Raw genomic sequence first — 14,647 nt, forward strand, 5'->3', positions numbered from 1 at the left:
AGTCGACACGCCCACATGTGCACGCACAAACACAATTGTATGCAGATAGCCTGACCAGCCTGACCACATTATTATTAACACCAAACTTTGAATTCTTTGTGTATTTGAGGCTCTAGACTAGCATACACAAAATGTTTCAAAACACTTGCACAAGGTAGGTTCCATTACAACCTTGCCTATTACATATTTTGGGATGCATGGGTGATTTATTTAAGTGTTCAACCCCTTTAAATTTTTATGGTTAGAGCATGTGGTAATTTAAAGGGCCAACCTGTGCACGATCTACGCAGGGACATTTGGACTACTGCCTGGCCTGTGGGAACATTGTGTTCCAATTATTACTCTACTTACAAGTTTGCACTTCTACTGATCAAAGTAGTTCAGACAACAATTTATTCAAATTTAATGTGCAAATTTAATATGTTTCATCCTCCATAGAAATTTGAATGCAACTGCATTCTGGACTCAGATAGTAACTGGTCAGATTGATTATTCCTCTCACATGTTCTGAAAACAATTCTACTCCCTTTCTCTGAAAATGAAGTGCCCTCAGAGATACTTAGCTTGAGTCAACACAAACTGTTTCATCGGCATTCAATTATTCGGAATAAACTGGTTTTAGCTTCAATTTCTTCACGTGCCACGTGGTATTACACGAATGAACAGCAGAGAAATAAAAATCAATCACTTCAGATTCAATTCAGTTGTTGAGCATTAACTTAAAAAAAACAAAATGAGTGTCATTTAGATTGAAGTATGGTAGGTTACACAAACATAGCTGTATCCCCTTTGCCCTCTGAAATTTGTAATTGTAATTTTTCAGAACACTCACTGATCCATTTCCGACAGAATTATCATTCTAAAATAAAAAGGTATAATCTAATTAAAATGCGAACATAGTTTTAAAGAGAAGCACTCAGTTGTTTGGTATATTCCAGTGTGAATTTCTCTGGTAATGCGTGTCCTTGTGTTTTGATAAATGCAACCATAATAAATATTTTTAAAGCTTTTTCTTAGAAGATGTAGAAAAAGTAAAAATAGTGCAATGTGGAAGAAAAATAGAATTTGTTCAGAAAATAGAGACAGATGAAAATGTATTGTTCATGTGTCAGATCAGCAGTAGAATTGGTACGTGCTGAACTCACTGGTACTGTCAAAGATTAAATGATTTCAAGCAATATCTCAAATGCATGTTCTGATGTACAACCCTAAACAATCAATGTAAGGGCCCTTCCTGTTTATTCCCTTATTTCCCCTTTCTTTTATTTTGCTGTTGATCCATGGATGATTTATCCACATGTGTCTGTAAGGCAGTGTGTATCTTTAATTCAAGCAGAAGGAAGCAGAAGCCTGTGCCTTTACTTCAACCAGAAACCTGTGCTAGTTTAGACTGATGATTGCAAGCTGTCCGGCATCAGTGATGACTCGGTTTGATTGATTTGGCTAGTGGCCGATGAATTGGTCCAAAAGACTATGCTCTGCCTGTATTAGGTGGTGATTGGATCTGATCCCACTGGAATGTTTTTCTGAGCTCCAAGGATTGAGCTTGGTTTCAGTTTTGGTCTTGGCAGCCCCAGGGAAGGACCTGCTATCCTCTCCGCTCAGGCTTACCGGAGAAAAACTGTGATCCTGAACTGGCAGAGAGCCTGGTTGAATCTATCTACAGGCAGAGTCTAGAACCGACTAACTCTATCATCTGAAAGGCAAAGGGGAGAACCAATCAACTCTCTCTAGAAAATCAGAGGCCTGAATGCGAGCCTCGAGCTGAAGGCCCAGTTGGAAGAGAAATAAGGTATCTCTCCAGAGGGCTTGCTGCCTGTGAGGCATTTTCTAAACTACAGGGACCCTGAATGAATTACACTACAAAGATGGCCATTGCCAGCTACAAACCAAAGGCTCTAATCAGCAAGCTGTGAAGAAATTGTGCTAAAACAACCACTATCTGAAGCAAAGAGACTAATCTTCTGACTTTCATCCTTCTTATTTTACACCCCTTTCCTCTCTCTGTGTTTGTCTGTCTTGTGCGTGGGTAGAGGGTGGGACAGTTAAAGTGGATGGTAGGTATTAGCTTGTTGTTAACCAGTTGTATTTACTGCATATGTTATGATGGTTCTTGGTATTAATAAACAGTAATTGTGTTTACATTTACAAACCTGGTGACTGATTATTGGGCAGCCACAGGCCAAAGACGTTGGATAATTTTTAATAAAAATTATTGGTTAATTCACTTGTGTTATGGCTTCAGGGCATGTGGGGGTGGAATTGAAACATACTTGCCCAGGGTGTCGAAACGGCAAATAAGGACCCTTTGATCAGCTTCATTCCTGGAGGAATTTATCATTTTCTGTTTATAGCATTTGAAGAAGGTTTTGAACCAGAAGCAAAAAGAATTATAACAGCGTTTCAGGTTGAGGTGACCTGTCATTCGAGCTTGTGAAATGAAGGACTTCCGGTAGCGGCCATGTCCGAATAGGTCGCACACACGGCAGCTCCTGCCGAGATCGGACATTTGGGCCCTTTAACGCCGCTGTAGCGGTACTTCAACGGTGATTCCCGGCGAGGCAAGAGACGCTGGAGAGGTTCCCCTCACTGCTGCATGGAGGGGACCAGGAATGGGGCCATCAAGAGAGCGATTGCAGGGAAGCGAGTGGAACGGGTCCATGAAGACAAAATGCCAGCCGGCGCGGACCAAGCAGCATGGGCCCATTGGTCGAGAGAGCAGCAGGAGTTCCTAAGCAGCTGCTTTGCAGAGCTGAAGACGGAGATGCTGGCCCCTATGAAGGCCTCTATGGAAAGGATGGTGGAGAATCAGAAAGTGCAGAAGGCGGCGATCAAAGAGGTGGAGAGAAAGGTATCTGACGAGGATGAGATCCTGGGCCTGGCGGTCAGGAGGCGCAAGAGGCCCTGCACAAGAGATGGCCGGAGAGACTGGATGACCTCGAATACAGGTCTAGGAGACAAAACCTGCAAATTCTGGGCCTCCCTGAAGGTGCAGAGGGGGCGGATGCGAGCGCATTTGTCACTACAATGTTGGTGCCGCTGATGGGCGCGGGTTCCTTCCCGCGGCCCTTGGAACTGGACGGATCGCACAGAGTCCTCGCGAGGAAGCCTAGGGCGAACAAACCACCAAGGGCGATGATGACAAGATTCCACCACTTCACAGGCAGGGAGCGTGTCTTGCGTTGGGCAAAGAAGGAGCGGAGCAGTAAGTGGGAGAACTGCGAGATTCATATATACCAGGACCTGAGCCCTGAATTGGCTAAGAGGTGTGCGGGATTCAACCGGGCTAAGGCGGTCCTCCACAACAAAGGGGTGAAGTTCGGGCTGCTGCATCCGGCGAGGCTTTGGGTAACGTACCAGGACAGGGACCACTATCTCGCCGGACGAGGCGTGGACATTTATCAAGCGTGAAAAGCTGGACTCGAACTATGGACAGCTGCACGTGGGTGAAACGCCCTGGTCGGGATGTGTAACCGGGTGTTGGCCTAATGTAAGATTGAAAGTAGAATTTAAGCTTTTCCTTTTTTTGGGGTTTTTCTTTTTTCCAGGGGGCGGGGTAACGCCTGGGATGTGTTTCTTGTTTCACGGGAAGAATTTGGACGGCTCTCGCTCTCTGATCCTGTGGGGGAGGGGAGGTTGGGGCCCGAAGAAAGAAACAACAGTGAGATTGGGAATAGAGGTGGAGCTCCCGGGGTCAGCTGACTTACGGAAGCGTAATGGGGGGGGGGGGAAATCAGAAATCAGGGGGGACAACACCCCCCCGTCCAGGCTGATCACGTGGAATGTGAGGGGTCTGAACGGGCCGGTCAAGAGGGCCCGCGTGTTCTCACACTTAAAGGGATTAAAGGCGGACGTGGCCATGCTATAGGAGATGCATTTAAAACTCGCTGACCAAACGAGTCTGAGGAGGGGATGGGTGGACCAGGTGTTCCATTCGAGGCTGGACTCGAAGACCAGGGGGGGTGGCAATCCTGATTACAAACGGGTGGCATTCGAGTCAGGGAGTATTGTGGCGGACAAGAGGGGGGCAGGTACATTATGGTGAGCGGCAAGCTGCAGGGGGTCCGGGTAGTATTATTGAATGTCTGTGCCCCGAACTGGGACGACGTGGAATTCATGAGGCGCATGCTGGGCAAAATCCCGGACTTGGAGTCAAGTAATTTGATCATGGCGGGGGGACATCAACACAGTCCTGGATCTGGCATTGGACCAGTCTAAGTCCAGGTCGAGAAAGAGACCGGCGGCAGCAAAGGCCCTGAGGGAATTCATGGATCAGAGTGGGGGGTGGTACGTGGACCCATGGAGATTCGCACTCCCAAGGGCGAAGGAGTTCTCTTTTTTCTCCCACGTTCACAAAGTGTACTCTCGGATTGACTTTTTTGTGTTGAGCAGGGTGTTAATCCCAAGGGTGGAAGGGGTTGAGTATTTGGCCATTGCGGTCTCAGACCATGCCCCGCACCAGGTGGACTTGCGACTAGGGGCGGAGGGAGGGCAGCGCCCTCTCTGGAGACTTGATGTGGGACTGCTAGCGGATGAAGAGATGTGTGGGCGGATAAGGAGGAGCATCGGAAACTATGTGACAACAAACGATACAGGGGAGGTAACAGTAACAACGGTCTGGGAGGCTATGAAGGCAGTTGCCAGAGGGGAGTTAATCTCTATTAGGTCCCATAGAGAGAAGAGGGAGAGGGCGGAGAGGGAGAGGCTGGTGGGAGAGGTACTCGGGAGTAGACAAGGAGGTATGCGGAGACCTCCCGAGGAGGGGCTGCTAAAGGAGCGCCGGAGACTGCAGACGGAGTTTGATCAGCTGACCACTGGGAAGGCGGAGGCACAGCTGAGGAAGGTGAACGGGGCAGTCTACGAGTATGGGGAGAAAGCAAGTAGGATGCTGGCGCACCAACTTCACAGGAGAGAGGCAGCTAGGGAGACTAGGGGAGTTAGGGATAAGGCAGGTAACACGGTCTTGGGCCCAGAGAAGATCAACAAAGTCTTTAAGGAGTTTTATTGTAAACTGTACGAGTCAGAGCCCCCGGTGGGAGGGGAAGGGATGATGCAATTTATGGACCTATTGAGGTTCCCAAGGGTGGACGAGGACCTGGTAGAGGGACTGGGGGCCCCGATGGAGTTGGAGGAGATAGTTAAGGGCCTAGCAAGTATGCAGTCGGGCAAGGCCCCGGGTCCGGACGGCTTCCCTGTAGAATTCTACAAGAAATTCTCGGAGCTGCTGAGCCCACTCCTGCTAAGAACCTTTAATGAGGCTAAGGAGAGAGGAATCCTCCCCCACCTCCCCGACGATGTCGCAGGCTTCTATCTCGCTGATCCTGAAGAGGGAGAAAGATCCGCTTCAATGTGGGTCTTACAGGCCGATATCGCTCCTGAACGTGGATGCCAAACTGCTGGCTACAATTTTGGCTCCTAGAATAGAGGACTGTGTCCCGGGAGTGATTGATGAGGATCAGACGGGTTTCGTCAAGGGCAGGCAATTGAACGCAAATGTGAGGCGGCTCCTAAACATTATCATGATGCCCTCAGAAGGAGGAGATGCAGAAGTAGTGGCTGCAATGGATGCAGAGAAAGCCTTTGACCAGATGGAATGGGAGTACCTGTGGGAAGCGCTCGATAGGTTTGGATTTGGTGAGGGATTCATAGGGTGGGTCAAGCTACTGTATCAGGCCCCTGTAGCAAGTATATCCACGAACCGGCAGAGGTCGGAGTATTTTAGGCTGCACCAAGGGACGAGGCAGGGGTGCCCCCTATCCCCGCTACTATTTGAAATGAAATGAAATGAAAATCGCTTATCGTCACAAGTAGGCATCAAATGAAGTTAATGTGAAAAGCCCCTAGTCGCCACATTCCGGTGCCTGTTCGGGGAGACTGGTACGGAAATTGAACCATGCTGCTGGCCTGCCTTGGTCTGCTTTCAAAGCCAGCGACTTAGCTCTGTGCTAAATCTGCCCTGGCAATTGAGCCGTTGGCCATAGCGCTGAAGTCTTCAAGGAACTGGAGGGGGCTGGTGCGGGCGGGGGGGGGGGGCACCGGGTTTCGCTTTACGCAGACGATTTGCTATTGTATATTTCGGACCCGCTCGAGTGGATGGGGGTGGTCATGCAGATCCAAAGAGACTTTGGGAGCTTGTTGGGGTACAAGTTGAACATGGGAAAAGTGAGCTGTTTGTAATCCACGCTAGGGGTCAGGAGGAGGGACTGGGAGAGCTCCCGCTCAAGATGGTGGAGAGGAGCTTTCGTTACCTCGGTATACAGGTGGCCAGGGACTGGGATGCCCTACACAGGCTCAATCTGTCTTGGCTTGTAAAGCAGATGAAGGACAACTTTAAAAGGTGGGACATGCTCCCTCTTTCCCTGGCGGGAAGGGTGCAGACCGTGAAAATGACGGTCCTCCCCAGATTCCTGTTCATTTTCCAGTGCCTTCCCATCTTCATCCCCAAATCCTTTTTCAAGCCGGTGAACAGGATTATCACGAGATTTGTGTGGGCCAACAAGACCCCGCGAGTTAAAAGACTGTTTTTGGAGCGCAGTCTGGGGCGGGGGGGGGGGGGGGGGGGTTTGGCGCTTACTGGGCGGCATAATGTCGCCGGCACGATACACCACAAGCCCGGTGGTGACGCCGGCACTGCTGGTCTGGGGTCAGTGGTGAAGGCACAGGAAGGAAGATGGGGCCTCAGTTTGGACCCCGATACGGAATAATCATAGATTCATTCCGGGCAAGACAGACAGAGGGTTTCAAAGCTGGCACAGGGCAGGCATTAAAAGGATGGGGGATCTGTTCATAGATGGGACTTTCCCTCGCTTGAAGGCACTGGAGGAGAAATTCAACCTGCCCCCTGGAAACGCCTTCAGATACCTCCAAGTCCGCGACTTTCTCACAAAACAGGCGGGGACATTTCCGTTGCTAGCCCCTTGTAGGATTCAGGACAGGGTAGTGTCTGGCATTTGGGTAGGAGAGGGGAAGGTGTCGGACATCTACCAAGAACTGCAGGAGGTGGAGGAAGCCCCAGTGGAGGAACTGAAGGGCAAGTGGGAGGAGGAGCTGGGTGTGGAGCTAGATGAGGGCCTGTGGGCTGATGCCCTGGGCAGGGTAAATTCCTCATATGCCAGGCTCAGCTTAATTCAGTTTAAGGTGGTACATCGGGCACACATGACGACGGCGAGAATGAGCAAGTTCTTTGGGATGGAGGACAGATGTGCGAGATGTTCAGGGAGTCCAGCGAACCATGTCCATATGTTCTGGGCATGCCCGGCGCTTAAAGAATTCTGGCAGAGCTTTACGAGGGCTATGTCCAGGATTTTGGGCACGCGGGTGAAGCCGAGTCCAGGAATAGCGATCTTTGGGGTGTCAGAGGATCCAGGAGTGCAGGAAGCGAAAGAGGCTGAGATTCTTGGGGGGGTCTTAGGTGGGGTGCTGTTTATTTAATGTATATTCTCTTTTTGTATAATGATAACAGCCACCTAGTTTTGTTAAATATTCTCCTTTTATTTTTCTGTTATTGGTTATGTAAAAATTCTGTTTGAAAAATGTTTTAATAAAACAAATTTTTAAAAAAAGAACTTATGAAATGAAGTACTTTGCTTTTGTAACATAAAATCATACAAGTTGTACTTGTTCTGTATTGGCAAGTGGAAAATTGATTTCCCCCACTGATAATCTTTCAATAGAAATTTGTACTTATGTAGCACCTTTAATGTAACAAAATGTCCCAAGAAGCTTCAAAGGAGTATTATAAAACAAACAAATATGCCACCCAGCCACATAAAAGAGCTAGTAGGTTGGGTGAGGTTGCGAGGTGAAGAGATTTAGGCATGGAATTAAAGAGCCTAGGAACTAGATAGTTGAAGACACAGCCACTATTGGAGTGATTAAAATTTGGGGTCTCATGAGGGTGAAATTAGAGGAGCACAAATATCTTGGCTGGCCTGTGGAGCTACAGAAGATTATATAGAATCAAGGCGTGAGGGGAGCCAAGTGATTGAGGGATTTGAAATCAGCTATGAAAATTTTAAAATTAAGTAATGGTTTAACTGAGAGACAGTGCCAGGCAGCATACATGGGGTGATGAGTGAATAGAATTTGCACGAATTAGGGCATGGGCAGGAGAGTTTAGGATGATCTAAGGTTTATTGAGGATAAAATGTGGGAGACTGGCGAGGCGGCTGTTAGAATAGTCAATTCTCAGGTAACAAAGGCACGGACAAGTGTTTCAGCAGCAGACGAGCTGAAGCAGGGGCTGAGACAGATGATGTTACATAGTCGGAAAGAGGTGGTTTTAGTGACAGTGATTGTATGTGATTAAAAGCTCATCTCAGGGTCAAGTATGACACTGAGTTTGTAAACAGCTGGGTCAACACCATAATCCCAGCCAAGCTCGTATCAAAACTTAAAAACCTAGGATTTGGCTCCTTCCTCTGCAACTGGATCCTCGACTTCCTGACCCATAGTTCATAATCAGCAAGAATAAACAACACCTCCTCCACAATAGTCCTCAATAGTCCTGAACAGGGGCTTTTTAGCTCACTGGGCTAAATTGCTGGCTTTGAAAGCAGACCAAGGCAAGCCAGCAGCACGGTTCGATTCCCGTAACGGCCTCCCCGAACAGGCGCCGGAATGTGGCGACTAAGGGCTTTTCACAGTAACTTCATTTGAAGCCTACTTGTGACAATAAGCAATTTTCATTTCATTCAATACTGGGACACTGCAAGGCTGGACAAGTAGCCCCCTACTATACTTCTTATAAGCCTGGACTTGCAGAGGCCTACCGACTGAACTGGCTTGGGACAATTCACACCTCTTTAACCTGGAGTTACCTCTCTCTCTGCATCTTTGATGATTTGATTGCCTGCAGGTGCTCGCATTCCGGGGCATCTCTGACTGTGTCTATATAAACATTTCTGGAACAAGCCTTTCCATTCACCTGAAGAAGGAGCCGTGCTCCGAAAGCTCGTGTTTGAAACAAACCTGTTGGACTTTAACCTGGTGTTGTAAGACTTCTTACTATACTTCCTATAGACACACGACTTGTGGGGCAAAATTTGGCTCCAACTCCATCTACAAGTTTGCTGATGACACGACCATAGTGTGTCGGATCTTGAACAACGAAGAATCAGAGTACAAGAGGGAGATAAGACCATAAGGCATAGGAACAGAATTAGGTCACTTGACCCATCGAGTCTGCTCCGCCATTCAATCATGGCTGATGTTTTTCTCATCCCCATTCTCCTGCCTTCTCCCCATAACCCGATCTCCTTATTAATCAAGAACCTATCTATCTCTTTCTTAAAGACACTCTGTGATTTGGCCTCCACAGCCTTCTGCGGCAAAGAGTTCCACAGGTTCACTACCCTCTGGCTGCAGAAATTCCTCTTCATCTCTGTTTTAAAGGATTATCCCTTTAGTCTGAGATTGTGTCCTCGGGTTCTAGTTTTTCTTAAAGTAGAAACATCTTCTCCACATCCACACTATCCAGGCCTCACAGTATCCTGTAAGTTTCAATAACATCCCCCCTCATCCTTCGAAACTCCAACGAGTTCAGACCCAGGGTCCTCAACTGTTCCTCATATGACAAGCTCTTCATTCCAGGGATCATTCTTGTGAACCTCCTCTGGACTCTTTCCAAGGCCAGCACATACTTCCTTAGATACGGGTCCAAAATCGCTCACAATACTCCAAATGGGATCTGACCAGAGACTTATACAGCCTCAGAAGTACATCCCTGGTCTTGTACTCTAGCCCTCTCATCATGAATGCTAACATTGTATTTGCCTTCCTAACTGCCGACTGAACCTGTACGTTAACCTTAAGAGAATCATGAACAAGGATCCCCAAGTCCCTTTGTGCTTCTGATTTCTTAAGCATTTCCCTATTTAGAAAAGTCTATGCCTCCATTCCTCCTTGCAAAGTGCATAACCTCACACTTTTCCACATTGTATTTCATCTGCCACTTCATTGCCCACTCTCATAGCCTATTCAAATCCTTCTGCAGCCCCTCCACTTCCTCAATACTACCTGTCCCTCTACAGACCTTTGTAACATCTGCAAACTTAGCAGCAGTACCTTCAGTTCCTTATTCCAGATCATTAATGTATATTGTGAAAAGTTGTGGTCCCAGCACAGACCCCTGAGACAACCACTAGTCACCAGCTGCCACTCTGAAAAAGTTCCCTTTATCATTACTCTCTGTTTTCTGCCAGTCAGCCAATCCTCTATCCATGCCAGGATCTTACCCTTAACACTATAGGCTCTTAACTTATTTAACAGTCTCCACTGCAACACCTTGTCAAAGGCCTTCTGGAAATCTAAATAAATCACGTCCACTGATCCTCCTTTGTCTAACTTCCTTGTTACGTCTCAACGAAATGTAACAGATTTGTCATACATGACCTCCTTTTGACAAATCCGTGCTGACTCAGTTCTATTTTATCGAGCACCTCATGAACAATCACTCCCTCAATGTCAGCAAAACTAACGAGCTGGTCACTGACTTCAGGAAGCAAAATATCGTACACATCCCTGTCTGCATTAATGGTGCAGAGGTGGAGATTGTTGACAGATTCAAATTCCTAGGTGCATACATCACCAACAATCTGACCTGGTCCTCTCAAGACGACGCTACAACTAAGAAAGCACAACAGCACCTATACTTTCTCAGGAAACTAAGGAAATTTGGCATGTCCACATTGACTCTTAACAATTTTTGCAGATGCACCATAGAAAGCATCTGATCTGGCTGCATCACAGCCTGGTATGGCAACTGCTCGGCCCAAGAATGAGAGTCGCGGACTCAGCCCAGTCCATCACTCAAAACCGCCTCCCACCCATTGATTTTGTCTACACCACTTCATCTACATCATCTTGGTAGATCTAATTTAGGTGGGAGTCATTGGTAGATCCAATTCAGATGGGAGCATAAATGGCAGAACAACCAGGAGCATAGAGACACAGAGGTATCTGAGCGTACAGGAGCACAGATCTTTATAGGACGGGGTATTGAGTATAAAAGCTCGAAAATTATGTTACAATTATCTAGAACGTTGGCGTCTTTGGAGAGAGTACAGAAAAGGTTTACAAGGATGTTGCCTGGTACGGAGGGTATTAGCTATGAGGGGAGATTGAATAAATTGGGATTATTCTCCCGAGAGAGACGGAAGCTGAGGGGCGACCTGATAGAAGTTTATAAAACTATGAGGGGTATAGATAGTGTTGGACAGTTGGAGGCTTTTTCCCAGGGCAGAAATGACAATTACAAGGGGGCACAAGTTGAAGGTGAGGGGGGAAAGGTTCAGTGGAGATGTGTGAGGAAGTTTCTTTTTTTACACAGAGGTGGCCTGGAATGCACTGCCAAGTGAGGTGGTTGAGGCAGATACGTTCGCAACCTTTAAGACTTATCTGGATAGGCACTTGAACATACGGGGTATAGAAGGATACAGGCGGTTGGTCTAGATAGGACACGTGATCGGCGCAGGCTTGGAGGGCCAAAGGGCCTCTTCTTGTGCTGCATTGTTCTTTGTTCACCCACTGCCTTGGGAAAGCAGGCTGCATAATCAAAGACCCCTCCCACCCAGGTTATTCTCTCTCCCATCGCGCAGGAGATACAAAAGTCTGAGAACACACACTAACAGGTTCAAAAATAGCTTCTTCCCCGCTGTTACCAGGTTCCTGAATGACCGTCTTGTGGACTGAACTGATATCTTCACACATCTTTTCTACGGATTAGTACTACACTCCGTATGCTTCACCCGATGCCGGTGCCTAAGTATTTACATTGTGTATTATGAATGTTCTATGTTTTCTCATGTATGAAACAATCTGTCCGGACTGTACGCATAACTTCACACTGTAACTCGGTATACGTGACAATAAATCAAACCAAATCAAATCAATCACAGACATTCGCAAGGGAGAAGGATGGAATTAGTGGTGTGAGAGTGGAGTTTGTGGGGTGGTCCAAAGACAGGCACTTCAATCTACCCAATATTTAGGAGGAGGAAATTTCTGCACAATGGTACTTGATGTCAGACACGCAGTCTGACAATTCAGAGACAGTGGAGGGGTTAAAAAGGGAGTACTGAGGTAAAGCTGAGAGTCATCAGTATATACGTGGAAACCTTCTGTTGAGCTTTTCGTAGCAGCAAGAAGAGCATCTTTCAGATAATTAGCCTCATTTCATTTTTTAATTCAAGCACCCTTTTTGCCAAAATAAATAAAATCACAAATAAGTCACATTCAGAAAAAATCAAAACTAGATTAAGCAGAAGGGCATTGGGGTTTTGGGTACAAAAGAGAGATTTCACAATAGCTCAAGCAGAGAAATAATGAAACAGTATTGAAGTACTTACAAGCATCACAATGGTAGCAATCAGTCGAGTTGGTTCAAACATTTTTTTTATTTGTTTCACAGGTCCCATCAGGAACATCGTACTGTGGTGAAAATCAAGATGGGGTAACATGTCAAAAGATTATAAATTAAAAGAGGAACTAGGTAATTTGTGAGGGACAAAGCTCTGCAGGGCAACCTTAAGTTGGTATAAATCCATGCAACAAATGGAAGATGAATATTGAGAACCTGCCGGTTCCCCTACTCTATAAAATGTTAGACTATTTCACTTCTACTGTGCTTTCAGTTTGAACATCTGAATTTGGTTTCCAAAACATTAATATGGCTATCTAACATAGAAATACAATATATTCAAAGTGAAGCTTTATGAAAGCTGTTATTACTAATTGGTGACACTTGGGAGAAATGAATATTCTCTGCAACATTTTAAATTAGTATTACACAACACAAAAGTGGTTACAAATGCTGAAGTAGCTTTTACTTTGTACAGGAAACTACTCAAGTTCTTACAAATCATTTGTATTTCATGTTTATTAAATATTTTACTTTTTGAAACTATCCCTTTGGGTCAGGTTAATAAGGGCGGTACAATAGCACAGTGGTTAGCACTGTTGCTTCACGGTGCCTGGAGTCCGGGTTCAATTCCCGGCTTGGGTCACTGTCTGTGTGGAATCGGCACGTGGGTTTCCTCCGGGTGCTTCGGTTTCCTCCCACAAGTCCCGAAAGGCGTGCTTGTTAGGTGAATTGGACATTCTGAATTCTCCCTCTGTGTACCCAAACAGGCGCCGGAATGTGATGACTAGGGGATTTTCACAGTAACTTCATTGCAGTGTTAATGTAAGCTTACTTGTGACACTAATAAAGATTTTTTTTTAAAGTAGCTGAGCCAAGCAATTTAGGAACGATTCAGGTCTAATCCTTATTGCTTGGTCAGCTGATCTTAACAATTGCAGGGCAGGACGATTTTACAAGTGGTATCAGTATCTCTGGGTTAGACAGGAGCAAATCAGCTAGAGTTCCTGCTTCTAACCCTCACCTCCATGCTAGGAGTGCACGTGAAGATGAAAAAGGTAAAAAATCAAGTTCAGTTGTGATGCCCTTTGTAACCTAAGGGCCGGCAAACACACATTTTAACTACACAAATCAAGAAGACATGCCACTGGAATTTCTGCTTCATTAAAGGTCTGGTGGGTGAGAGATGCCTGTTGAAAAATCTCAAGCTTCTTTGCAAAGGACTTGCGCTGGTCAACACTCCCATGAGTTGGAAGCTTCTAAATTCCTGTTGGTGTTTTTACTTTGCATATGAAGCAATGCAAATCCAGTTTAATCATCAGGACCAAGAATTTCTTGGTAGAATCTGTTTCAATGGACCCATTTTAAATCCAGACCAAGTGAATTTGAATACTCACCCCCTCAATTTCAGCTGTTTTACTTAAAATGGCCAATGTGGGGACTGAGGAAATAAATCACACTGATGGAGTAGGGTAGCTCTCAAGCAGCCATGGTTAAGGCACATGGTTGGGGCATAGTAAAAGGGAGCTGTATTCTGTGCCTTGCCACAGTACACTGCATGTAATGTACACAAAGTACACTATCCTTGAGTGTGAAAAGTATAGCACTGGCATCTTTATTTAAATTTAAAGCACATAAACACTTAAAAGCAAAAACAAAAAATATTTCTTCCCAATGCTTCAATGCACTAACAATTTTAAAATTTGCTCATCCTAAACATCACAATCAAAAGGTGAAGAACAAAGTTAATGTTCAGTGTTTAAAAGTTGAAGTTAATATATTGAAGCTCAGATCTTGGCTTATTTTGAAGTAATTATAATCTTTACATGTAAAGTTTGGGAACCATAAGCCTCGAGCAGCCATTTTAAAAACTCAACAAAAGGTTTAAAGGCTGCAAGTCTGTTCTGGTTTCACTGTAGTTGAATACGGATTCATTATTTACAATTTCATACTTACTTACCTACCAATGGATGATATGTTTCCAATGCTATAAAAGACAGCGAAAAGTATTAATCCTCTTTTTGGAATCCAGAGAAAACAGACCCCCTGAGAAAGAATTACATTTGTAAACATAACATTCATGAATTATCACAAACTATGTACACAATTTTGTGTGTAAATTTAGAACATGACAAAATAATTTGAGTTCTATTTTTTTCTAAACTTGAGGTGCGGTTGAGGACGGAGAATGCGTGTGAGTCTGATTCCTTACCCAACAGCACTGCAGAAGCACCTGCACCACACAGACTGCAGAAGTTGACTGCAGTTGCAACAAATGATGAAAAATAC

The 14,647-nt window shown here is 45.7% G+C and overlaps 1 protein-coding gene across 2 annotated transcripts in view; it reads right to left on the reverse strand.

The window, feature by feature from the left end:
• The window catches only part of LOC119968851 (vesicle transport protein SFT2B-like), a 54,663-nt gene that overhangs the window by 13,350 nt on the left and 26,666 nt on the right, over nt 1-14,647 (reverse strand). For both annotated transcript variants that reach the window (XM_038801734.1, XM_038801733.1), the window contains exons 3-4: nt 14,319-14,404; nt 12,348-12,429 (exon numbers count right to left, since the gene is read on the reverse strand). In XM_038801734.1, the coding sequence (XP_038657662.1) occupies nt 12,348-12,429; nt 14,319-14,404 (168 nt within the window). The remainder of the gene's footprint in view (nt 1-12,347; nt 12,430-14,318; nt 14,405-14,647) is intronic.

This window comes from Scyliorhinus canicula, chromosome 7, assembly GCF_902713615.1.
Source record: "Scyliorhinus canicula chromosome 7, sScyCan1.1, whole genome shotgun sequence".
In the NCBI taxonomy this organism is placed as follows: domain Eukaryota; kingdom Metazoa; phylum Chordata; class Chondrichthyes; order Carcharhiniformes; family Scyliorhinidae; genus Scyliorhinus; species Scyliorhinus canicula.